Source organism: Lepisosteus oculatus, chromosome 16 (genome assembly GCF_040954835.1).
Source record: "Lepisosteus oculatus isolate fLepOcu1 chromosome 16, fLepOcu1.hap2, whole genome shotgun sequence".
Taxonomy (NCBI): domain Eukaryota; kingdom Metazoa; phylum Chordata; class Actinopteri; order Semionotiformes; family Lepisosteidae; genus Lepisosteus; species Lepisosteus oculatus.
In genome coordinates this window covers 4161033-4187976 of record NC_090711.1, presented here as the reverse complement: position 1 = coordinate 4187976, position 26944 = coordinate 4161033, and the positions used below count along the sequence as shown (strand labels likewise).

General features: G+C 40.4%; 2 protein-coding genes across 3 annotated transcripts in view; both read right to left on the bottom strand.

Moving 5' to 3' along the window:
• Positions 1-125: 125 nt before the first annotated feature.
• mapre1b (microtubule-associated protein, RP/EB family, member 1b) lies at positions 126-10467 on the bottom strand. 2 transcript variants are annotated; one of them, XM_006639622.3, is made up of 7 exons: positions 10238-10436; positions 6986-7116; positions 6482-6627; positions 5758-5965; positions 4283-4398; positions 2976-3128; positions 126-2505 (listed from the first exon to the last, which is right to left on the bottom strand). In XM_006639622.3, the coding sequence occupies exons 2-7, from the start codon at positions 7104-7106 to the stop codon at positions 2455-2457; spliced, it is 795 nt and encodes a 264-aa protein (XP_006639685.1). In that variant the 5' UTR covers positions 7107-7116; positions 10238-10436; the 3' UTR covers positions 126-2454. The 2 variants fall into 2 exon arrangements, with proteins under 2 accessions (XP_006639685.1, XP_069035535.1); XM_069179434.1 differs by lacking the exons at positions 126-2505; positions 2976-3128; positions 4283-4398 and adding an exon at positions 4893-5293 and having other exon boundaries at positions 10238-10467.
• A 1817-nt stretch (positions 10468-12284) lies between these two features.
• Positions 12285-26944, bottom strand: part of LOC102682940 (uncharacterized) — a 28182-nt gene continuing 13522 nt past the window's right edge. The window contains exons 9-26 of the mRNA XM_069179401.1: positions 25767-25916; positions 24220-24282; positions 23399-23548; positions 22064-22171; positions 21151-21292; positions 20508-20624; positions 20364-20408; positions 20056-20135; positions 19861-19973; positions 19233-19416; positions 18451-18535; positions 18008-18153; positions 17439-17529; positions 16756-16904; positions 16458-16543; positions 16032-16101; positions 15538-15656; positions 12285-14989 (exon numbers count right to left, since the gene is read on the bottom strand). Coding sequence (XP_069035502.1) covers positions 14848-14989; positions 15538-15656; positions 16032-16101; positions 16458-16543; positions 16756-16904; positions 17439-17529; positions 18008-18153; positions 18451-18535; positions 19233-19416; positions 19861-19973; positions 20056-20135; positions 20364-20408; positions 20508-20624; positions 21151-21292; positions 22064-22171; positions 23399-23548; positions 24220-24282; positions 25767-25916 — 2040 coding nt within the window. The 3' untranslated portion in view covers positions 12285-14847. The remainder of the gene's footprint in view (positions 14990-15537; positions 15657-16031; positions 16102-16457; positions 16544-16755; positions 16905-17438; positions 17530-18007; positions 18154-18450; positions 18536-19232; positions 19417-19860; positions 19974-20055; positions 20136-20363; positions 20409-20507; positions 20625-21150; positions 21293-22063; positions 22172-23398; positions 23549-24219; positions 24283-25766; positions 25917-26944) is intronic.

Here is a 26944-nt window from a genome sequence, read left to right as displayed (position 1 = left end):
AAAAGCAATCGATTCAAGGACATGAGTTAACGGATTTAGAACACCTGTTTTGACAGATCCATGCAAAAAAACAAATACAAAATATAAACCATGCAAATACCCCTGATAAAACATTACAAAGACAATTCAACAGTGTGGAAATAGTTTTATTGTTCGTAAGAAACCGACTTCAGCAAATTGGTAAAAGAAGAACGCCCTGCAGAGACAGACCAATAGTGGTACATGGTCCACAGTGTACAAGAATCTTAGGACAACAAACCATAAAGGCCACAAGAGGAATTAGAAATAGCACCATTGCATTCACTCCCATCCCAACAATGGCTGGTTACTGTATGTTTTTGGCAACTTCTAAAGTTCTACTTACAGTCTTTCCTTATTCCACCTTCACACATGCTTCCAAATAAAAACTGTCTAAAACTGATGCGATGAAACCATAACCAACTTGAAACAGAAGTCCGAAGACATTGGCACAGAAAAATATTCAGAAATGGAGACGTACTCCAGTGACAGATTTATATTTACATAATTCTGACAATGCATTTACTATATTCTGGACTTAACAAGACAAAAACATTCCTTCACCATTATCTTGCTGAAAAGATCATTTACCCCATGGTCTTCAGAAGGTGCCATTTCTAAAAAAAAAGTCCTTGATTTTCATCATAGTGGTGAGCTTCTTGACTCAGTGCAAAAAATAAGTAGACCAACAATACATACACATCCCTTCGCTTGTTTATGAAGATGAGCAGTAACTGGTATTTCAGCTAGACAATTCATCCATGGATTCAAAGTGTTAGAAAAGGGGAAACAAATCCCTCACATTATCTCCCCCAGATTAATATTAAATTTAATCAGAAATTAAACTGCACAGTGCAGTCTTCAAAAAGTTGTGAAACAGACTTTTAAGAATTGACAATTCAGGAATGAATAACAGGCAAGATCTCTTAGGAAACCCCATTATTCTGAAAGCAGATGATGTCAGAATGTACTGCAATCATAGTAAAAGCTTACAGATTCGTTGCACATTTTTTAACCGTTTCACACAAACGGGCCTCATTTCATGCAGTCTGCTGCCAAGGTATTGATCAAAGTAATCTAGAGATTACCTGGAAGGTCACAGCCTCCGAAACTGATGTTGTTGCCACTATAAAACCACACACTTGGTGAACTAAAATGAAGCTGTGATTTTGTGGTGCAACCCAGAAGAACATACCCAAAAACATAAATGTACTGGATTTCTTTCTCGCCAATTTTATGTGTGAGAATTTGAAACATTTTTCTCCATCATAACCTTATGCGGAAACTTTGCATTACTTCCTGTTAGGCGTCTTCACAATCTAAAAAGCCAATCACTTACACCAGACTTCCTGCAGATTTCTTTAAAAGGTTGTAAAATTTAAAGAGGCAGAACTTCATTATACCTGAAATGTGCTGCAGGAAAAACATTCATTTTATAAAAAAAATCTTGAGAACCTTTATCAGGAATAAAAACGTATTAAAAATAGAAAATAAACCAGTTCACAATTAAAGTTTAACGTTTTTTCCCTCACACAGAATAGCAGAATTTAAGTGAACCTGGATAAGGGACCCTGTGAGAGCTTTAATAAAAGACATTGGATACAAACTATTTAAACTCTTATTTAAATAAAAACATTAATAGAAACAGTGTCAATTTCATTGTGTGTGCAATAATGTAACAGTTTTCAGAATTGCCAAAATATCTAATCCACAATGCTAGAGTAGGTATTGTATAGAATATAAAAAAATTAAACAAATGGCACTCAGTCACTGGTATACAACCAACGACTCCCTGTTGACTTCCAATTCATAAAGACCAACTCATTTACCACACCGAGACAAATACACTGTAGTCCTCATGTCTCAGTACTGAGAACTCAAGTGTTGAAAAACACATCACAGAACTGCAATAAAACGCACTTTTCCTTTCAAGACAGAACACCAGATATTGATACATATTCAAATTGTGTCTGGTGCCCAGTCTTTCGTTTCCATTAAACCCCTGAACGTGATATTCTGTTCCGATATGTAATAGAATAATTAAAAAACTTCTTAAATTTCAGCAACATTTAATAATCCAAAAAAATCAGAAAACTTTAGTGACTTTTACAAAACCACAACAGTGAAAAGGTGACAGAGCTTACAGAAAAACAAAACAGAAGACAAACACGGAAGGCGCTGGACACCTCTGAACTTCCCTAAAAGCAAAACAACGGGAAGCCAAGTCTGAAGACGGATCTGCGTTGCTTTTTTCTCCACTCTGAAACGAACAGTTCTGCTTTTGGAATTCTGCATTTATACACGTCAAGGGTCAAAAGAGGTACTTCAATTAGTTTTTGCCGACAAATTTTCATATATAGTTCATTCTCAACTAAATGCATAACATGATGTGTAGGGGAGTACAGGTACTGTAGAAGTTTCATCCAGCCTGGAATGTTAGTATTCCTCTTGTTCCTGAGATTCCGCATCTGGGATAACAAAGCCCTCCTGAGAAAGCAACACAATTTCAAATGACTGCTATGAAAAGTAATGCTGTATTAGTAGTACAGTATAAATAAACAGTTGTGTAAACATTATGATAATTGGTCAAAAAAAGTTCAAACTCTGTAACTGTCAGAAAGAGCTCTTTTTAGGAAAAGCTGCAATGCATGTTCACAGCTGTAGCAGCAGAATATGTTTTTATGCCAGTATATCGGTTTTCTTATATCAGTATAATCATGCCAGTACCTGCACAATCCTGGTATTAAATAAAGGAACAAGCATAACAACCAACCAATACTACAAACACATTAAAGATTGGAGAGGTGAGGAATGTACTTTTTTAAAACATTAAAGAACAGTACATTCCACAGGCAGGTCCTCTCTTGTCTTTTTCAGAGAACAAGTAGACTGATGCCACTATCATTAAGCTTCATTATTAAGTCATACTTTACCACAACCCTTTGCACAATACTTACGTCTGTGGCATAAAGGATGTCAACAATCCTTTGCAATGTTGGGTCATTTTCCCCCTCCTTCTCTTGACAGATCAGTTCAATATTCCTCAGTTTGCCGAAGTAAAAATCCCTCTCTTTCTCCATGTCTTCAATTGTGAGTTTTAATAAGTTAACCTGGAGGTAAGAAAAAAACAATTACATTGTTATTAACTCACAAGGCACTTCTGTATCTTTAAACCAGTGGTTATGGTTACAAACATTTTCTGCCAGGGGAAACCCCATTTCAAAGGATCATGCTTAATAAGGACTCCAAATGATATCATGAAGTCAAATAATAATATATACAGAAAGATCCAGGTTATGCATACATTTCCTACATGGAAGTAATAGAACACAAAAATTAGAAGTCCTTTATATAATACACAGACTACTCCCTACTGAATGTGAAGCAGTTGATCCAAACCAAAGCTAGCACAAAGCCAAGCACATAAAATACACAACAACAACAAAACCTACAAAATGACTAAATTTAAAGAGTTTTTAAATTGCTACAACTTTATTCATATTAAGTACATACCATGTTTAGTGCCTTTTACAAAACACAGCATCACTGTGGGAAGATTAATTTGACGAGCCAACAAATCGCAGAGCACCTAGCAACATGCACAACTCCTTGACAAATTAGTCAAGTTCTGGACCAAAGACCAGCCCCAGAGGCTGAGGCCTACAATGCTTATTCCAAATGTTGAAATTGGTTTAACCAATTTATTTGTAGGCAAAATACCACATGCAATGGTATTAATTGTAGCCTCTAGTTTGAAAATGTCTTTTTGGCAATTGCTGAGTCCAACACATTTTTCCATAAACCCTATGTAAACTGAATACCTGCTTCACTGGCATATACCTGAATCTAACCTCAACAGGGTTTTATTTTATTTTCAGTGATACTAGTACTAAATATTAAAAAGACAGATGTAGGGCAAATGATTCTGTGTAAGCAGAATAACCAATGCAGTGAACACAAATGCGGATTTTACTTAACCAGTTGAGAACCTGAACAACATCTCCCATTTTAAACAAAAAAAAAACTTGGTTTTACTCAGTTTTAAAACGGTGTAATGCTTTAGGAGCAGATTAGAAACAACCTGATAAAAGAACCCCATGCACAGACTTGCCATGCAATTTTCCTTTCCTTTTCTTTATTAACCGAAATACCCTTAAACTCTCGTTAACAGTCAAGAACGTGTTCTTGGTTGGGGGGAAAGAAGGGGGACTTTAAAATTAGACTTGTAGGAATAAACATCCACAATCTTGGAAGTTACACAAACCTCCTGAACGAGCTCAGCCTTCTCCTCATCGCCGTTTCCTGCGCCGGCAGGTCTCCGCGCTCCCACTGAAGCAACTTTAGGAGCTGGCTTTGCTACTGCAGCTGGTCTCTGAGGGGCTGCAAGTGACACCAGAACAGCAAAAATCAAGAAGTGCACAACCGGCAACATCACTGCACTGCAGTGAGAGATCAGGAAGGTATAAAACTCTGTAGGTAATTGCAGGGCAAAATTGAGCCAAGTGGTCTTTTTATATAACCATGAACAAACCCGTAAAAACAGTCACTGAGATGCATGCTAAATAGCTTAAGGTGGCAGCCTAAAATGAACTGGAGTGGCTGTTTGAATTTCAAATTCAAATCTTCCCTGGATTGTGCCCACTGCCCCATTGTTGAAACAGTACTTAAATTTTCCATACATCTATTCGGTAGATACAAAACTATGGAAGAGCACACAGTGGACATGGAAAGGAAAAAAAAAAAATCTCACTGCATTAAACAAATATCCAGAAAAAAGGTTCTCATTAGTTTTTGGGGTTGTTGCATCAAATAAAACGCACACACAGCATCCTTCTTCTAACGATATGGTAAATTAAATTATACTTGATTATATCATCAAAGTTTGGATATTATTCAAATTGATGATTAAATGGTTTAGCAGGTTTTTCACTGAGGAACACTAAACAAAACGTATTATTCCCTGCAGAAACTCGGAAAATGATTAAATTGCATCCAACCAAAAACAACAGGAAAAAAAAGAACAGGAAACTGCACAAAACTTGATTTTGACATTCTAAAATTAAATCTAATGGCCAAAACGTGCATATTAAGATTTTTTCCAATATTAAGAACTTTAACAAATAATTGTTGTATATTAATGAGAACTTAGTTTCTGAAACTTTAACCCACAGTGTAAGAAAGTGTGTGCAAAGCCACAGAACCAGGTCTGACCAACAAATTAGTATACCAATTCTTGCTGCTGGTCTCCCTTTAGATACCTGACTGAGGCTGTCATCTGTAATTAGCAAGGAATGACACATCAGGAATTCATGTTATTTTGGGATAAAGATTTAGAAACAATGCAAGGGAAACTGTAAAATCTGCAAAAACATCCCTATGTGGGTATACAAATCAGTGGACTTGGCTACATAACACGTTATCATTTTTAACTTAAGATCTGAAAGTGAACTCCACTCCACATGCACATAAAAACATTTTCTTTTCAGATTTTAAATTTTAAAGCATGTTTCGTAAAACGGATGGAATGTTTCCAGCTGAACATCAAAGCCAAGATGAAGCATAAAGGATAAAAATAGCCAACTAAACTGTATCATGTGGAAAGACGGAACTGGTACAAATTAACAAGACACACTTCAGCTAGGTCTAACGAGGAAGCCCTAAGCAGGGGGAGATGCAAGCGTGAGTCAAGAACAGCCCTGAGCACAGCAGCGGAGAAGCTGAAGGTGTCCATGGTCTTACCTGCACTCCCAGTGCTGGGGATTTTCTTGGGCTTGTTGAGAGCAGGAGTGGAGGGGTTGGGCAAAGGCATGGTCTCCTGTCCTTGGCGTGCAGCTACTGGGTCATAGTCTTTCCCGTCGTAGTTGGCATCAAAGAATTTCTTAAACCACTGAACAAATTCAAAATTGTCCTGAAACTTTCCTTTTATTAACTTGTCAACAGGAATAATCTGAAAAGAGAACATATTAATATTGGTATTTTATTAAAGACAATTGTGAATGATAAAGATTCGATTGCCTCTGCTCTTCTCCGACTGAATAGCCTGATTCTAATCAATGACAAAGCTCACCTCTACCTAGCAGCCCTGGGATCGTTCCACTCTTCTAGACTATGTGAAAGAACATGGAGCCTAGAAATGTCCTGCTTCAAGCAATTTACAATGATCAAACAGTAAAGAAGGAGCTGTCCATCTGTCACACCACCTACAATTAACTGCCCCCAAAGTACTGACATATCTATTAGTAGAGTCCCAAAATACTTAAAAAAACCTTATCTTCACACCCTAAGATCACCTCTAAACATGCCCAAGGTACAAACTAAAAATGCCACATCAGTATGAACAGCTTTGGATTAACAGCTGAACTTTATATCTGGGGATTTCATGTCTGATTTACTAATGATCAGCTAATAACAGTTTAATTTTAAGTAGATGCAAATAGTAAAAACACGAAAAAAGGTTACTAACTTTGTCAACCCCCATTTTCTTGAAGCTTGCTTGTAACAGCTTAAAATTGTGAATGAATTCATGTTCTAGTTTGGCTTGGAATTTCACTTTCTTCAAAGGCACACAACCAGGGAACAGCATGTCCATGAATTGGCAGTACGCACCACCTGAGAACAGGAGGAAAAAGAGATCAGTAAGAAAATGTGTACTGGAAGTCCTTTCCATTAACTGATCTTCTGATATGCATCATTCTACACAGTAAACCTTCATTAAATGGAGTACAAATTAAAAAACAATCTCAATTGTGCCTTAAATTACTGGGTTTCTCCAAGTATAGGAACTACGTCTAAATGGATGGAACTTTAAATAACTCCTGTAAACTTCATGATCATGGGATACAGGGAAAAGGCATTTTATAATTCTTTTTCAGTTAATTCTTCTTTTACATTAAATAACAAAACTCATTTATGGACTTCAAACAGGAAAATTACAGTTATGCAAATATTTTCATTTCCACTATGTTACCTGAACACAGCAGTTCAATCTTTGTAAGGTTTATTTTTAAAGATTCATTTATCCATGCCAGCATGTCATGTCGACTTAAATTGTCACTGGTTACTGAAGTTGAATAGACGTTCACAGCCATCTTCTGTAAGCTGAAAGAGAAGAAATAAATATTAGGCTACATTGTTCTATCCAGTTTGTGCTTGTAACAGCACAGCCTACACGTGACATACTAAGATATCTAATAAAAGTCATAAACAACAGCGCAGCCACTTATCATTTGGACACATTTAGTTCCAGACCTTATTAACTCCATTTTCTCTCAATGGAAAAGGAATCATTTTTCCATCCAAAAGATACTAACTTGAACACATCTATCAATTAGTAGAAAATGGTGTTGAGGAAACCCTCAGACTCTTTCAGAAGCACGGGCCACAAGGCTGTGCAGCTGTGTCACAAGAAGCATGGAAGAAAAAGTGGAAAATGCAGATGTCAGCTTTATCTGCTGAGAAGGGGAAGAGCAGAATGTTCTGGTTGTTCTGGTTCAGGGACAATTCAGAGACTGCAATTAACCTCTAACCTGGCAGGTGGGAGGACACCAGAGCACTTCAAACCCAGCATGAATTAAGGGGGACCATGCAAACTCCACCAAGGCACCCTAGGCAAGAATCAAACCCAAGACCCGAGAGCTGCAAGGCAGCAGTGCTAACCATGACACCATTTACAGCACATACCGTAAGATGCAAAATGGGACTAATTCATGTAGCCCCCACATTTGAAACACAGCATTGAGCAACCTGCTTGATTTACATTTGAGTTGGGATTAACCAATTGTCTCAGAAACAAGTTTGGAATTCCCGATTCATTCTTAATTTGCGGAAGTTTCCTTTTTTTTTTTACAAACCACTTTTACAATATGTCACCCATACTAACTATTGACAAACAAATCAGAACATTCTGCTCTTCCCCTTCTCAGCAGATAAAGCTGACATCTGCATTTTCCACTTTTTCTTCCATGCTTCTTCTATACTTGGGTCACAAGTGTCAACTGGTGTCTGCAGTGACTTTTCCCACTTGATCCTAGTGCTATTATTTTGAGTGGACTGTGGCGCACAATGAAAAGCAGACTTCAATCCATTATATGACAGGGAGAATGCTTGGCACAGCTGTTTAAACGTCTTCACTCCAGACAATGTTTTTGGCTTCAATGATCACATGCCGAAAAAACAGCTGTTGCGCCTCGGTGCATTAGTGCAATTGGAACACAGCAACAATGTGAAGCATCCATGTCTTTATTCACATGGTTGAGTTTCCTGTGCTTAAAAAAGCTTCATGGAGAAATAAAGATCAGAACAAAATCCTCTGACATTTCTCGAACATTTGACTGCTTCATGCACTCTGTGCATCAATCCACAAACACTGCTTGCTTCTACCAAGACTGGTCTGATACAATGTACTCCTCAGCACATGACAGAGTCGTGTCATTAAGCTGGCAATAACTTCAGAATATTTACTGAACACAACCTTCATGTGACTGTTACTGGTAACACTACACACACTGGCAAAGACAAAAAGCAATGGGAAAGTACTGCACACTAAAATGTTCTACAGGAAGCTGTACTTGTGTTTTTTTCTCTAATGTACAGAAGAGCTGGCAAGGAATTCTTCAATGCGTTGAGTCTTTTTTCAGGTGGAAAAAAATACGTCTTCTATAGCTTAGTCCAGAAAATGTGTTGGGAGTATTTTTTCGTAAGCAACGTTCACAAGCACACCAATGCCATTCAGAAGGCTTGTGTACAAAAACCAGAGACACTTGATCCAAAACACAAAATTTAATAAACGAAGTACACTTAAAAAAAAAGGCAATGCTAACTAAACTGGATAAAACTCAAGCTGAAGAAGTCGTTTCCATTAAAGTTTGTGTGCACGGTAACGCACCAAATAAGCACAACCTACATTGAAAAGGGAGGCAACATTTCCTCGTACTGTCACTCCCAGCCTAGATGAAGCACTGCTGTCTGCTGTGCAGGCCGGGACCAGGTGGAGAGGGCGAAACCCCTTCGATCTCGACTGCCAATAGGCAACATGGGGCTGAGCTTCGGACAACAAGCACTGAGGAGGAGCCCGGACTGCCTGCTAACTGCAGTGCTGGATCTGCTAAATCAATCTTGCAAACGGATTTCATTTTTAAAATTTTTTTTAGCAAGACCAGTCTTCAATCACAAGGAATAATAAAACAAATGACGACCCATAAGAGTGTTCAATGCATGCTTTCGGGTTGATGTAGGTGTTTGGATCGTAATCCGTTAAGTACTGTGCTGAGAAGGTTAGCCGGCTTTTCCTCAGGTGTAACAGATGACAGGATTGTGCCAGTCCACCTTCAGCAAGGGGCGATGAATAGGCAAAGCCACATTGCACAGCACAATACGGGCGCCAGAGAGACGGTTTTAATACCACACTCGTCTATGTGGCGCAGCAGGAGAGAGCTGCGGCTCTCGATAGGGTTTCTGTTCTGCACTTTCAGATCGCCATCTTCAACCTAGTCTGCGTTTCAGAAAACGTCACTCTCCGGGGGGGAAGAAAACCCAGATACGACTCTTCCTCACCGCCCATCCCGCGTACAGAGCCGCGTTTTCAAAGCGAGTTCCTTTCTTTTTTAATTTGGGGGAAAAAAAAGGGACGTTTCATCGTCGCAGCCAGCGTATGGGCCAATCCCCTCGATCACGAACTTTCAATAACGGCGGCTCTGACACTGGACGGTGGTTTATTACCATCCCGTAAGGCCTTTTGCGCGAATGGGGCTGATCGGAGGATTCAGAGAATAGCTGGAAAAAAATAAACTGCCGATTAAGGACAGTGACACCGGTACAAATGGCCATCTCCCCCTTTGTCTTTGTCATTTACAGCGATCCCACTCCCTCAGCTGCGGAGCCAGAGCTCATTTCCCCTGTTCTGGCCTGAGTCACTGCGCAGGATTTCGGCTGAAGAAAGGAGAGGAGGGGTGTCTCTCGCCGGCCTATTTTCTCCCTCGCACCGAAACATTTCCACAAAATGACCCCGGGAACCCAGGCGGGAACTACGCCCCTTCTAAGCCCGACAGCTCAGAACCCCTTAAAACTGAATCGCCGTTTCTTATTTTGCGAAATCCCCCCTCTCTCCCACCGCAGATCCTACGCTTCCTACCATCTCCGCCATTCAATCCCCTCCAGTCGCCTATTCTCATTCTCCTTCGGAAAAAAAAAGCACAACTTCGCCGGAAAGCTCGCAACTTACCTCGTAAGACTCGACTAATTTGGCGGTCACTGGTCAGACTGAAGCAATACAATAATTTATTCGGGGAATCAAACTGTCTGTCTGTCTCTCTCTCTCTCCCTCTTTTTTTTATTTTCCCCCCAGCTCGTCTACCGGCGGTTCCTTTCGCTCGGTGCCCCTCGGTTTGTTCAATCTGCGGAAGACGTCACGACGTAACGGTCGAACGCCGGCGTGCAGGAGCTCGAGCCTCTTCCCAGCCGGCCTGGGCGAGGCGCCGCGCTTAACCCTTCCCCCGCCGGAGAAAGGGCGCCCCCTGCCGGCGGGAGTCAAAAAACTGAACTCCCTCTTCTGGAGCGGCGCAGGTCGGTGAAGAGCAGCGCCAGGCCGACGATAAAGGGGTGCTGAAGGACACTGCACACGACGCAGACGTTTAGTCACGAAATATGTAACGTTTTCGCGGTCATTCAACGAGGAAACTTCTAAATCAATTCTGAGTGCAAAAAAAAAACAACAACAAAACAAACAAAGACGCAAGAAATATACTTTTAAAATATTTAGCGACTAACCCACCCGTAAACAAAAGCTAGACTGCGTCTGCCAAATGCTATGTATATATAAGTGCTATAGAAGGATACATCAGGATAAGTAGGGAAAAAACGAAATACCTCTCGGTGCTGCCAAGCTCCAGGGAAGGGTACACAACATCGTGCTTGAGTGATATCCTCTGTAGCAGGATATAAAAAATGACAAACGCCCATAAAGTCCTGTCCTTCAAATACTGATTTTTTTACTTCACAACCTTCCACTTACAAGTACAGAGCCTTAACAACTGCTCCACACCCGATTAATACTAGGCTGAAGGGCTTCTGTTTTGCTCGGAGCATACTGCGGGCCCACCTGTGTTTGAAAGTTTGGAGACCCTTTGGAAGCAGAAAAACTTAGTCCTTTCATTTGGCCAGGGCTGTCCGTATGGTTGACCCAACTAGAGTGCTGAAAGCACGAAACCCGTGTTCGCTTGACCAAAAAAACTCATCATTGCCAGCAGCCCGAGTTTCTGGAGAGAGAGAGGCATGTTCTTCCCGTCCACAAATCTCCCCAAATAAAATAACCCGTAGTTCTGGATGACCAAACCGCATACTTCGTAAAACCATTATAGGCGTTGATTCCTGGCAGCTGTACTTTACCTGAGAAAAGTTAATTTCTCATTATGAAGGGAGATCGTGGGGAATTCACGATTACCTATAGGCTTGATCTGACAAGACCGCGGCCAAAAAAAAAAAAAAAGGTCGGATTTGCTTTCCAAGGGCGCACGATTGTAGGTGATCGCCCCCCTTGACAGCGACAGTACTATACAGCACTCTCGGCGACTTTGCAAAGTCTCGATCACGTACTTGAATCGAGAACCCAGCAAAATAAAACAGTGTTCATGTAGTCAAGTAAGGCAGCGGCCTTGTGTATCTAGAGATATTTACATTGGACTTGGGGCTCACAGTGGAGGCACATTATCAATTTGTTCTTGGCTTTATTTGACCACGTAGGTCGACTGGGAAAGAATTCCCCTTGGCATGATGATTTAAGAGTCCCAGTTTGTGCAGCAGGAAATTTGTCTGGAGCCATATGAGCACAATGTGTGAGACACAGTTACAATAGCAATCTCAACCCTGTGACCCTCCAGTCAGAGCCTTAACTTCTGTTCCTACTCCATCCTGGTGGAATTAATGGCAGCTACAGTAAGCAGTATCCAGCTCTTTCAAGTCAACGAAAAATAATACATCCTTTATGATACCAGAGCTCCATCTGTGTTTTATTCGAGAGAAGTGCAGCGTTTTTTTCCCCTCAGTATCATTTCTTGGGTTTTTAAAGGGAAATAAATGAGCAATGGGATGGGTTTTGAATGTTAAACATCTTTGCTCAATCTGAAAAAAAAAAGAAAACTACTTAAAATATCTGCAATCCTCTTATTTTATGTGATCCTTTTAAATAAGAAATAGAAAATGCTTAATTCTCATAGACGTACAAAAAAGAAACGTTTCAATGTAAGTTTATAATGAACATACTGAGAACAGGATAATCAATTTAATTTATTTCCTATAGTTACACATATATTAACAATGAAGCTGAGAGAAACAAGTCCAACCTTTCTATTAAAAACTTGAGGACAGGTGGTACTTTCATTATGAATACTATTACAGTACATGTAACCCAATTACCAAAACACAAGGAAAAAAACAGTACACATAACGCAGTAAAATTCCTTATACTAAAGGTTTAAAAATAGCACCAATAAGAGTTTAAAATATCCTAGCACCTTACATATTCTTGTGAGGTATTATTGTACGTAGACAATAAACAGTACATAGACAACAGTAACCAAAAGGTCTAAAAAGGCCTCCACTATATGGCACATAGGCATAATTGTTCAAGTTTTGCTTTTAAGAACAGAACCTGATTTGTTTTGATTGGAAAAATGTCAAATAGCACCAAAAATATCCGTCACATCCAGCTCACCTCAGATGCGTTATGTGGTTGGGATATGCCACATCCAAGGTAAGAATGCAAACAAAAGATTTGAAATATTACAAAATAAAACCAGTTTAAAATAGAACACTACAATGCACAGGTCATGAGAAGAGGGTGAGTAGTACCCTGAACAGATAATTATGGCCATTACAAAAAAGGTTAAATCAAAGCATAAAATACACATAAAAGCAAACATTCTTAATGTACAATTTCCCCATAAACTAGCTATCTATAAACAACAGCACTGATGAATAAGAACATAATGATGTTTCAGTCTTGCTATAACAAAAGGTAGCAGCCAACAACAACAACAAAAAAAACAGAAAATCAAATTACCTTCGTTTTATACATGCAGGAGTACACAGAACTGGGCAAAACTGATTTTTGCCATGACCGTTTCTTTTTAAACTACGCGTGCGCTGAAAGGACAAGATTGGCTGAGAAAGTGAACAATACACCTGAGGTGTTCCATAGGTGTGGAAAGTCATTAGATTAAAATTGCTGCTTGGATCATGATATTCTGAATCACACAGCAGTAATTCACAGTACTCAAAAATGCTACATATTGTTTCCTTGTGCATTAGATTTTCTTTTGCTTAAAAATGACAGGCACTTATAGTTGTAACAGTGTCCCTTTTCAGTAAGCTACCTGATTATTTATTTAAGCCACTTCCACATGATGTGAAGGTCAGCCTTACAGAGATTCAGATACAGAATCATGATCTTATGTGCATATTTCTCTGCTGTGCTTGCTTAGATTACAATCTATAATGTATTCATCCAGCAACAGATTTATCTGTCCTATGAAATTTCCAATCATCCACAACTGTGAATAAACAACAGAAAATCAACCATCACTACAAGAAGACATAAAAGAAAAATAACAGTTTTTGTGTTCCTGTATGAGGATATAATCAAGATACACCTGGCAATTTTGTCCAAAAGTCTTATGTTATATCAGCATCATAATAAACCAAATGAAATGTCGATTCTGACGGTAAAAAACAAAAATACAAAATAGCTTATTAGTTCACTATAAATTATTATTAACACCCTAATTTTTTCCAGACTTCATATACTTTGGCTTCACCATCGAATTTGACCAAATAAGAACTGGTTACAAAATTGAATTAAATACTATTAATTTTAAAACAAATTTGCTTTCCACACACCTAGATTGGTCAATTGTTTAAATCTGGGAGCGTTCTATGGTGAATCAATACTTGGCCCCCAGAGTGACGCAAACCAAGTAAACCAAGGATATCAATCAAATATAGACTTTCACATCATCACCAATGAGAAACGCCAAAATGTTCCACACTCTCCCATCATCATATCGCATCGGGTGCACAGCAGGATACACCCTGGAGGGGGCGGTAGCGTACACAGAGAATGTCGCCACACAGCAGATTTCACACAGAGGTTTGAGGTAGGCAGAAAACTGAATATTAGGTTCCTGTTAAATAAAATTGTCCTGTTTTAAAATAGTTAACAAAGTGGCAGTGCTGTAAGTGACCGATAAACTCCGACAAGTAAAAACGTTTAAAAGCAATTCCAGGTGTGGCTTAAATAAATAAAACTGGATAACGTCGGAAATCACACCCCAGTTGGACAGAAGGTTCCTTGGTTTTACCTCAAACAAAGGGATCCGGAGAAAATTAAAAGAAAGAGCATGGAACGTAAGCCTGCCTGTGACATCAGTGAGAAGCTGGGGATTTGTTTTCTAGACTGTACGGGGCAGTTATGCATGTGTGCTGAAGGTGGGGGTATACACTCAGTGGCCACTTTATTTTTCCAATCTTCAATCGTCCAGTTTTGGTGATCACGTGTCCACTGTAGCCTCAGCTTCCTGTTCTTAGCTGACCCGGTGGGACCCGGCGTGGTCTTCTGCTGCTGTAGAAGGTCCGACGCGTTGTAGCCACCTGGTTCGCTGTTTGGCTATTTGCGTTCACGAGCAAGTGTACCTAATAAAGCGACCGCTCTCCCCCGCCTCGCTCAATCTCTGTGCTTTGCAGTGTTGTTTCTGCTGCTGTTGCCTAGCTACCCAACCCAGGGAAGGGAAGGGCAGCTTCCAAAGGTCCTTGAGGTGTCCCTGCTCGCATTGTTCCCAGCTATTCACAGGCAAAGTAGTCTTTCAGGGGCGCGAACAGATGCCGGATTACGGGAACACTCCACGACCTCCCGAGGACCTTCTGGCGGGACCCACGCCCCATGTTATTCACATCCGTGTAGTGTCTGGGAAAACCGAAAATCCTGGAGGAAGAGAAGAGAAACACAATGGTGCAAAAACGGCACACACTACCTGAAGATCTCCGACAAATACAACCAGGTCAGCGATTCACTCGCACACCAGCACGTGTACAAGATGGGGCGTAACTAGGTTCTTCAGTTCTCTTCAGAGGTGTGCATACAGCAATCATTTACAGGCTTAAAGCAGCAGTTTTAGCTCCAGGGTTTCTTAGGGGTCCCCAGAATCACATCATCAAGATTTTTCATTCAAGTCTTGCAGAGCATTGAAATTTACACCGCTTAACAGTGATCGGTTTTGCCATCATTCGTAGATCTGTGCCAACACAGCATACAGCGTGTCTGCTCACCCTCAGTTGATCATTTTAAGATGTGTCTTTAATGATCATGAGTCTTCATTTACTCTATGTTTCAAAATGAGGGGCGCTAATCATGAAAAAAAGTCTTGAAACCATGTTCTATATAAATGAAATGCTGGTATACTATAATAACGCCAGATTGAATGTTTTAAACCCACTGCAAAGTAATAAAATAAAAACCACGGCAAACATTACCTCTCCAGTTCTGTGCACCACAAATTGTCTTCTTTTCCATTCATTACCACTGGAAGAATCTCCGACTTGCCCTGTTTAATTGAGTTTGGTCGTGTTGTAATGGTACGCACTTTAGAGAACTGAAGAGAAATGAGATAAGGACAAGGAGATTAACTATTAAATTAAAAAGTCTTTCAATTTCATATCATGAACTACTTCTAATGAAGCAGACATTTCAATAAAAAAACTGAAGAGAGTATGAAATACTTTGAATTCCAGGATGTTATTCCCTAAAGGAAGTGTAATGCTTTTCTCTTCAAAAGGGCTGCTGCTTTTGTTAGAGCACTCTGATATTATTCACCAGGAGACAAGTGGGGTGGCCATCTTTCTTAAGTTGGAAACTCCTCAAACTACTATTGATTAATCCTAGCTGCTGTCTCAACAAAAGCACACATAAGCAAACTTCCCTAGATGTTTGCTTATTTCTCAAGCCATGAACCCAACTGAGTTCTGACCTTTGCTTGCCTTCCATGTTCCAGGCAGTCCTGAAGGTCCAGTTTATCACTCTGGGAAGAAGCAAGAGGCCTGTGGAGAGCCAAATCACATGTATATCATACTGACAGAACTTTCAAGTTCCGTGGTTAAAGGTTTGCTTAAGACGTTTTGAACTGAGACACTGTCCACCTAGTAAAACAGAGAATAAAAGACAACTGTATATTAAACTAAACATCAACACCTACAAGACAGACAAATCAATTTACTGTAAGAAACAAAAAGGCCAGGACTTGAAACGCAAGAAAATTAGAAGTTTTCTCTACTCAAAGGGTTTTACCCTATCAAAATACTCATGAGATTGTCTTGAACACCACATAAGACAGAGTCACACAGCAACTGCACAAAGACTTTTACCATTTAGGGTATATTAAAAAAAATAGCCATACCTGTTCATTCCAGGGAGGTTGCCCCAGAAATACCTTGCTCTGTGCGCAGGACTCACTTTGACAGCATCTATCAGCACTGGGTTGCACTGGAATTCACAGATAATGTATCAGAGAACCAGTATGCTATATTCTTCTGCTAATAGGCTTTCCTCACATACTGTACATTACAACATTGTATTTCTTCCTCAAAGGGCTTTATTAGAAATATTTGATGACTGAATTTAAAGTAGCAACTGAAAATTGGCCAAGCAAAGTGGTTCTCTTCCTAAAGTTACTCTCAAGTTGTCGAAACCCTTACCTCCAAAAACCGACAAATGTCCGTCTTATCGCGGACCCCCATGGCCACCACGTTTTCAAACAGCCAGAAGAACGGCCTGTTGTCTCCTTCTTTCGGTTTCAGTATGTTGAGGAGACGGTAATATTCAAAGAAAAGTCTTCCAGTGCCCTCTGTAAAGAAAAGATGCACCTGATATTGTCCTCTGCTGACACTAACTAAACCTTACAGCATGTAAATGAATGAGAAGCTTCATAGAATGACAATACAGGCATTAAATCCTTGGAAGTGTATTGAAGCCAATTGGGATGAGTTGGTTGTATACTTGTTTTAGCATTTCCTACATGTGTCACAGTGCCCTCTGTTATTGCTTTGTATGGTCTTGAAATTGAGAAATTGAAACATTCTATATATTTAAAGGAAGTAAAGGTGAAGTCAAAGCCATCGCAGCAATTACCCCCAGCAATGCTGGTGCTTACACTGCTGGGGTAAAGTACCTTTCCCAGAGCTGCAACATTTGTGTCTACAGTAGGAACTTCAATGCACAATCCACCACTCAGGAGTCCAAAAGCTTACCCACTGCTCTATACTGTCCCCAAACAGGCAGAGTAAATGCAATTAAACAGGGAGGTAGACACACAGCCATAAATTATGTTGTATATTCATTTAAATCTACAGACGTGGATAGGTATATTACAGGGTCATACCAAAAAGACCTTTTCGAGCTGGGTTCACAATGGAAAGGTCGTTGCATGGACTTCCTCCAATCAAGAGATCAAAGGGACCCCATTCGGCAATCTAGAATGAAAAAAACTGCATGTAACTTCATTTACGTGACGTACAAAAAAGGCGAATAATTCCAAATTAAACTGGAAAACACAAGATGTTTATAAAGCCAAATGACCTATTCAGACAACCGTAGGAAGAAAATGGCGCACTGTGAAGCAATGACTTGCTCAGCTGTGTACAAAATGACCCTCTAGGCTTGACAGCAATCAAGTGGTATAAATTAGTGTCATAGTGAGTCACTGTACCAATTTCTGACATTGCTGCCATTATCCAGGCATGCGTGTCAGATCTCTGCAGAGCTGCTGCAGGATACAGTTCTTCTGATGCAGTGGTCCGATTCGACCAAACTAACTCTGTAGGTGAACATTAACAACACAAAAGCTGTCACCAACTCATCAAAGTTACAAGGTGTCACCGAGGTGGGAGGTGAGCTATGCTGCTAGGTCAGGCAAGAGACGGAAATCAGGAATTGAGGGGCTTCACGCACATGTTTCTTTGTGATGGTTCTCACGTCGTGCACATGTTCGATTCTCCCTTCATGTTTTATCATTCCAACTGCAATGGAGTCTTCACAAATTTCAGAGGCAATATACCGTTCAACTTTAAAGCCAAGATCCTTCAAAACTAAATAACCTGTGGAGAAAAAGAAAGCATATGCTCTTATTATGCTTATCATTGTGGGAGTTGAACAAAAACTGTTGCCTGAAATCAAGCATTAAAAATGCAAAAGTTCCTTTTAAGGTCTTAATTACCAATGCTTTTAACTAAAATTTTGTCCTGTTTGCAAGCAAAGTGAAAGAACTAAAACTGTAAGGTCAAATGAACTCTCCTGCAGTGCTGCAGTTCATGCAGTTCACACACAAAAGGCTAATAAAAGCTAAGTGCACAATCTGGAAGACCATTAACAAATAAAACCTGTAACAGCCGCACCTGTTGCAATGCCATCGAACAGCGACAGGACCCTGATGGGCCGGCGCTGATTCGCAGGGATTGAAGGGTAAACTCTGTGAGGCTCCTGTAAGGCAAAAAGATTCGCTTTGAAAATAAGGTCTGCAGCACAGATTTTTAGAAAAGATTATGCTTTAATACAGTAATCTCTTGTCTTAACGGACTAATAGAGACTAATTTTCTTCTAAATTCTCTCTACTCATCTCTTCACCTATCCTGACTGGCCACTCTGTCTGTCCCCCGCTCCCGCCTCCTGCCCCTCCTCTCTCCCAGCTTTTGTTCTCCTGCTACATTACCTTCGCTTACTGCCCTGTCTTTCTCACACCTGATAAAAGGCTCCACGGCCAAATACTATTTCTTGTTCCTTTGCAGCCTACGCATGCTGACACAGTTACCCACCTGAACAACTTTTGACTTGAATTTTAATACTGTCGTATTTATTTTGACCTTGTTTTAGTATTTGTGCATTTCCCCATTATTGCAAGGAAAGACTTAATTTCTACTATTTTACAGACAAAATTACACTGTAGCAGAGTTCGTCCGTTAAATCTGAAGTCCGGTAAACCAAGTGTTTACTGTAATATGAAGGTAACATCTAAAAAACACCCATCAGATGAGTGGAAAGGTTTTCATGCCCAGATACACAGCATGCATGCAGTGAACCGTAACCAATATTTGAACATGCAGTAAAAAAGTACTTATTGAAGCCAAGGCATCGTGGGCACGGAGTACGTCACTCTATCAGATGCAGGTCTGTCTCTTACAAATTCCATAGCGCTGTTGTTGACAAAGAACTCCTGCACCCGGATACTCCAGTCCTCCCTCCTTTTCAGGACGCCGTAGCGCTGAGACGGCAGGCACATGTAGCAGCTCCAAGGATCCACCTCCTTCAGCTTGTCGAAGGTCCCCGGGCCCACCAAGATATCCAGGCAGTCAAGGCAGAAGCACCTGGGCCAGGGCAACAGCATCAGTCATCAGAAAATAAAGAGAGCAAATTCCATCTGACAATGACAACCCTAGGCCCCCCACTAAAGATCCAGTGAGTGTTCTGCTAATTCCCCTCTCTTACGCAGCGGCAGCCTCAGAGAATAACTTACAAACCAGCACAGCACCCTGCGCAACAATGAGGCCCGGTTTTTATATGATATTCAACACAAGGAACGTGTTTTTAAATGATAACGAGACCCAATACACTGCAATAAAAACAAGTTTTCTAATCCCAGAAATAATACCGCTATTACAAATCCCATCTAAAAGTCATCCGTACCTTTCATCTACCTTACTGGAGTTTAGGATCAGGAGAAAAAAAAGCAAAACCTAGGTTAGCCTAGTTCAACACTAAAAATCCTGGGAGTTTTCTGCTGGGAATTATATTGCCCCTCTCTTACTCACCGGCAGCAGCTAGCGTTCCCACAGAGAATAACTTCCAGACCGGCACAGCACACTGTGCAATAGGACTGGTAGCCATCCTCGTCGTATCTGTACAAGGTCTCAGTGAAGTTATCCTACAAAAGAAAGATTACGGGATCAGCTCTTGTTAAAAGAGCCTAAAATGTATTTTAAAAAGAACTCGAATACGCTAGCTACCTTGCACTTCAGGCACAGGCTTCCTTCAAACAGGGGGTGAAATATCTCAGTTTGTGGTGTCCCACAAGACAGGCAGAAATCTATGGAAAACAAAATCGGAAACAGTGGATACTTTAAACGTGTTCCACTCAACAATGGTAGACTTTATATAGACCGTCTGCCAAACGATACATCCAGCACGCAGTAAGTTTTTGTCATCCTTTCATCACAAAGGAGAAGTTTCACCTCAAAGACCCCGACTATTTATTTGAATGACAAGAGAGCTCCATATTCTTGCATTTAAATCAGACATTTTGAAACATGCTTACCCTCAATGTTTTTCCCTTTCTGCAGGACTTCACGGACCATTTGCACTGTAAAGAATTAAAATTAAAATCAGTTTTGCTACAGACTTACAAAGCTTGAAATTGAATGTACTGAAAGGGACAGCTGAGCTTGCAGACTGGCTTTACCTCTAGAGTACTCCTGCTCGTTTCCACCTTTATTCTTATAAACATATTTCTGTTTTTTGGTTGGAGGCTGGTACTCTGGAACTGGCGTGTCCAAGAGTGCCGCTTTTGCTGCAAGATCTGAGCAAAGAAAGAAGAAGTTTATAAAAATAAATAAGCGAAACATATCTAGGAATGTCTTCTCAGGCTCTTCAACTGTATATCTATCATATCAAACATTTATAGCTCTCAAAGCTTGTTAAATACTATGAAATTATTCAAATGTTATGCTGAGACTGAATATTGTTAATGCAAAGAAGACAAAAAATGAACGGAAATGTGGCAATGTTACGTAAAACTGGGAACAGGGGACATGTCTCTATGCAAAGGTGTGCGAGAGTCTCGATGAAGGGCCGAGAAACAGCTGCACGATCCCCTGATCAACAGCACGAGCAGCTGAAATGACCTTCTCTCATTCCTAACTTTTCTTGTGGTCTCAAGAATGCAAAACTTTGAAAGGATATCCATAACGTAAGACACGTGAAAGTGAAATTTGTGAAAAAAAAACACAAAATAATTTAAATAAAACCACCATCTCATGTCATGGGACTCGGCCCACAGCTTAGCTCCCCACAATTAAGGTTTTTCCAGAAGGTTGCATTCTTACTATCAGTTACTGGAGGCTTGAATCCATCAGGTCCTTTTGGTTTAAACCCTCCAAAGGCCCATTCCAGCATAGGCTTCAGTTTCTCGTCCTTAGACTCGGTCTTGCAACCAGCAAATGTCTTCTTACTCCTCTCACTCACCATCTACAAGAGTCACATTACATTTGCATTAGAGAACAGAAGAGCACACCACGCTGGTAACAGGCATTTCCCTAGCAGTGTAGGAAATACACATATATTCACAACGAACATGGCTATAGCACTGTACAATGCAAAGCAGTTTAGATGCACTGCAAATGCGTAGCAAAGGCTTCAACCACCAGCCATATCACCTTGCAACTCACTACTGGCAACCCACTGAAGCTAGGCAGGTGTGAGCCTGGTCAGTAACTGGATGGGAGACCTCCTGGGAAAAACTAAGGTTGCTGCTGGAAGAGGTAGTAATGGAGCCAGCAGGGGGCGCTCACCCTGCAGTCCATGTGGGTCCTTGTGCCCCAGCATAGTGATGGGGACACTATACTGTAAAAACCTTCTGATAAGACGTAAAACTGAGGTCCTGACTCTCTGTGGTCATTAAAAATCCCAGGGCGTTTCTCGAAAAGAGGAGGGGTATAACCCTGGTGTCCTGGCCAAAATTCCTATTGGCCCTTACCAATCATGGCCTCCTAATAATCCCCATCTATGAATTGGCTTCATTAGTCTGTTCTCCTCTCCACTTATAGCTGATGTGTGGTGAGTGTTTGGCACACTATGACTGCCGTCGCATCATCCAGGCGGACCTACACATTAGTGGTGGTGGAGGGGATCCCCATTACCTCTAAATTGCTTTGAGTGGAGTGTCCAGAAAAGTGCTGTGTAAGTGTAAGCAATTATTATTATTATTATTATTATTATTATTATTATTATTTATTTTACCTCAAGTGACTGGAAAATGGCATCCTTGTATGCTGGAAGAGTGGCAAATGAGCTGTTACAGAAGCACTTAGAGAAGGCAGAAAATGGAAGTAGCCTCTCTGTGTAAATCTGAAAAGCAAAACATCAGGATCTCAGGAAGGACTGACAATTACAGGAAGATACGGATTAAAAGGGCTTTAAACTCCTCTAAAGTAAAATATCCTATCCTGGTATGGATAAGATTTCATGGGTGTTTTATTAGGTGTTGAAATACAGTTCTCCTATTTAAGCTTAAAAGAAGACGAAACTAATAAAACAATAAATAAGACATAATAACAATCATTTTTACTTTCAATTCACTACTTCATTCACACCTGATAAGAAACTGCACTTCTAATGTCAAGGAATGATACTGCAGCTAAGCCAGCGTCACACTACATGACTCGACACGACTTCTAGTTGGAGAGCATGTCAAATTTAACAACTGCAGTTGCTGAATCTCACTGCCTTTTCTGTCCAGGAGGGTGTGAAATCATACGACTAGGGATCGCAGGGGGTGACTAATTGACCGATTCCCTCACAACTTTTCATCACAGTTCCAAATCTCGTATTGGGCCGCGAAAGTACCGAGAGGTCACCTCGTTTTGGCAGCCAATGAATGTGGAGCACACCGGAAAAAAAGGAGCACCGCAGGAAAAGTAAACGAACAACATGGAGAACAAGCAGGTAGTTGTCGCCTTCGCTGTAGCCTGTGCTCTCCTTTGTAACGAGAAAAAAAAAAGAGGAGTAGACGCCGGAAAACTTGGAGTAGACCATACTTGTTTGGTCACGGTACTTCCGGTTGAGCGCTCATTGGCTGTTGCCTGTCGCAGACTAGCGACTCGCTACGAGAAAACCAGACCAGTTTGATTTTATGGCAGGGAGTTGCCGAGAGTTGTAGGGGCTGTTAAGAGCGCTATGACTGAGGCGCTGGGGGTGTCACTGCGACTCTCTACAACTCGCTGTGATTTTCTTACGATTATGCAAATGAAGGCTTCGACGGAAAATCCTAGGAAAAGTCGTGTAGTGTGACGCCGGCATTACAAAGCAGGAAATCTACAGGATTATCCAGAGGGAATCAGAACTGCTTCAGTATTGCAGAGAAGAGGTCTACAACACTGTAAAGGTAAAAATATGATGTTTGTTTATAAATAATAAAGCTGTTAAAAGCTTTTACAAAGGATTTATTTTCTATGCATACAGAGATTACAGTCCATGTGATGCAGGAGTCTGCAATGTACGTCTTGCTGCACACAAGAGAACGGATTTGTCCCAGGGCTCATCTGGAGCTCCATGTAACACTTCCCCATCCCTCACCTCAGAGAACATGCCATCTCCAAACCACTCCACTTTTCGCATGGCGGTGGGGATCTGCTTGCTCTTCCAGCCCACGACCAGGCCAGGCCACCAGGAGAAGCCCTTTACCTTCCCCCACACCAGCTCTCCAACCGAGAAGCCCTTCCCATCCTGTCAAAGGATGGAAACTGCTTCATTACCGACTCTCGTAGACTTATCCATATCACCAGACTGCTTTCTGCTGCTCCCGAAGTTTTGTTTGTTAAACCAGATACGGTACAACTACAGATCATGTGTGGTCTGTTCCAGGGCAGAACAAAAGTAAGATAGAACCATCGTAACACTTTTCTACAAGTCATTTATTGAAAGCTTGTTAACATACTGCCTCACTCACTGGTTTGGTAACATCAGTACCGTTGATTGTAATAGGATGGAAAAACTGAAAAACTCGTCAAATTAGGCAGCAATTTAATTGGGGTAAATCAAATCACTAAATATCCTCTACAAACAGAGGGTGGCAAAGAATACAATTTATATTGTGGACTGCGTCTCCCACCCCCTCCACTGTGAGTTTACACTTCTCCCGTCTGGGAGACACCTCTGTGTCCCCAGGTGTAACACTAATAGACACAGGAAATCCTTCATCCCTGCTGCAATATCTGTTTCAAACAATGTCTTGTAACTATCTTCTCCCCCTATCTTACTGAAACACTGCTTCATTAACTTCTTTGGTGGTAAGAGTTTGTCTGTCAATGTGTTATATTGTAAACAACAACAATGTGTGCTGTAAACAACTCTCCCCAATGGGAAAATATAGCTTTAATTGAATAAAAAGGCAGTACCTGGTATGGATAAGATTTCTTGGGTGGCTTGTTAGGCGTTGAAGTATGATTCCCCCTTTTAACCTTAAGCAAAAGACATAACGCTTGTTTTTAATTCCATTTTACCACTTAACTCGCATTTGATAAGAAACTGTGTTTCTATTGTCAAAGAATACAGCTGCAAAGCAGGAAAACAGAAAGATTATTCAGAGGGAACCAAAACTACTTCAATATCACAGAGAAGTTAAAGACATAAAACTTCATAATGCAAAGATATAACATTCTAGTTTTGTTACTACTCTGTAGTCGTGTTTCCCCTAAGAGACCATTTTTAGCTTCTTGAACATGATTGATATAATTAAGAGACTGTGCCATAGAAAATTTGGAACAATACTATTTTTCCCCCCACAAATCAAGCCTTTTCATTTTCATTTCTTTGTATGTTTTAGCCCCTCCAGAGGCATCTGATCATTGAATGCACAGGCTCTCAGCCATACATCAGGGAACGTTGCTATAAGACATCTGCCTTCAAAAATTGGACTTGATCAAATACATGTTTCTTCTTCCCTGAATTTGTATTAAAAATTATATTAAAAGATGTTTCCTAAAGGACAGGAAGAGGTGATATATTATTACACCTATTACATGTTGGGTATCCAAAAATTTGACAAATAAAAAAATGCTTAGCTTAGCTTTTGGACACCCTGTAATTGTTAAATATTATACCACCTGTTATTGGCAGCATTTGAAGTGCACAAGCTAAAGAAGTCATTTAGAGGTTTCAGAAATCAATGCTCCTGTCATGCTGGGAAAAAGTTTGACACAGGTCAAAGTGCTATTGTGATCATTTATAAGGGATTATTTATGTGGAAATGTTGCAGTCTAAATTTTTCTGCAATAAACGTGTACTTTAATTCAGAAAAGGTGGAATGAGAAGTCGTTAACAGTGCAATGATGTACAGCATTTTGATACAAGAGGTCAGAGCTAATTAGTATCCACACTAACTAGCCACCATTACATTGCAGCGTGTTAGGAGGGTTCAGTTGCTCATTTCTAAAAAAATCAAAAGAGCAAACTTGTAATTTACATACCTACAATGGTGTGTTTGTGAAGTGAAAACACCTGAGGAACCTATTAGCAGTGAAAGTCTTTCAGTTTGTAAGAGGACAGATGTGCAAGTGAACACGACGACTAGGTAACATACAGCAGTTTCAAAGCAGTGGACTATTTTATACTTAAACAGACACGGACTGTCTCTATTACAAGGTGTAACGTGCAATTTAAAAGGCTCTGTACATTTTATTATTTAGCTCCTGCCCTTGACTTGACTGAGCGAAAAATTCCATTGCCAAAACTGTAGCCTTAGCAGGGAATTATTTTCACACATTCCACCAATTTCTCTCACACAAGCTCTCACATTTCACAACCCTGCCGCTGCTCTGGGAACACACCATGCTTGTCCGCTAATACTGAAGAAGGGTGCACTAGTGGAAAAGTGCCTCAGAGAGTTTCAATGAGCCTGCTGCAGGATACCAGGCATCCTACTTCATAGATTAAAGGTACGTACCCCAGGCGCCCCTGAATTCGTTTGTGTGCTCCCACTGTTGTCCTCTTTCTTCACATTCTCCAAGGAGTTCGCTCCCACCTGAAATATTTTGCGAACTGGCGGTTTCTGCCTCAGACTGGACTCCCAGCCACAAATTCCCCTAGTCGTCTCCTACGGAAACAGAAACTCAATCTGAAGACACTGCTTAAAGCAGCACAGCTGATGCCTGTTTGCACTGACAATCGAAGCAGAGGGAAGACAGCCCAACTGTGAAGACTCAAGAAGGCAAGTGTCAGGTGTTCAGTTAACTCTTACAAGGCCATCAGAAGAAAGCAAGAGATGTTAGTTTTTAAATTAATATTTAAAGCTTGAAATATTTGAATAAAAGCCCATGTCATTAACACTGTGGATATAACAAACAGCTGTTTTATCCAGTATATTACCCCTTGTGAGGGACATTTATAAACTACAAGGTACCTAATGTACCTGTAATCTATGTCAGACACATTGACAGATGAAACGTTTCCCATTAAATACTTGAACCCAAGAATGCATTCAGAATGAAACAACACTGGTATTTTCTATGCCCTGACCTCGACATTATGGGTTTTAATTTTGGGCAAAAAAAATGTTTCAGAGGAACAAACACCTTCTCAATTGGAATAGATTTTATAGCTCAAGTAAGGCACTACTGGCCATAAAATCTATTCATGGAATTACAGAATTGTCTTCTTTGCAACATCTTTTAATAAGAAGATAAACAATAAAACTCACATTTCTTTCATTTAAAAATGAAAAAAACTTCCGCCCTTCGAATTAAAAGTGTAGAGCAGTGGTTAGGGTTCTGATCCCCGGACTTGAAGTTAATGCAGTCAAATCCCTGAAAAGAATCCCTGCTACCGCACCCTTAGATAAGGAACTTCATGCAAATTACTCCTGAAAAGCTGGATGTATTTATGGATACCAGTATTGTTACAGAAAGAAACGGGGTTGATATAAACTTTGTAAGTTGTCCTGTATACCGCCAGATAAGTTCACATTAATAAACTGCCTGATTATACTGACTGCTCAGTTGTGATCTCATGCATCATCATAGGCAGACTTAGATGCAATGCTAGACACTGGCTCGCCTTCGATTATAAACCTCTTGCTGCCACTTTTTCTTGAAAAAAAAAACAGAAAGGCATGACCAAAACATT

Excerpts from the sequence above, each read along its gene's own strand:
- mapre1b (XM_069179434.1), bottom strand. The coding sequence starts at position 7,106 with ATGGCTGTGAACGTCTATTCAACTTCAGTAACCAGTGACAATTTAAGT. Across the intron at positions 6,628-6,985 it reads GATTGAACTGCTGTGTTCAG|GTGGTGCGTACTGCCAATTC; the intron begins GTAACATAGTGG and ends TCCTGTTCTCAG. Across the intron at positions 5,966-6,481 it reads AGAAAATGGGGGTTGACAAA|ATTATTCCTGTTGACAAGTT; the intron begins GTTAGTAACCTT and ends TTCTCTTTTCAG.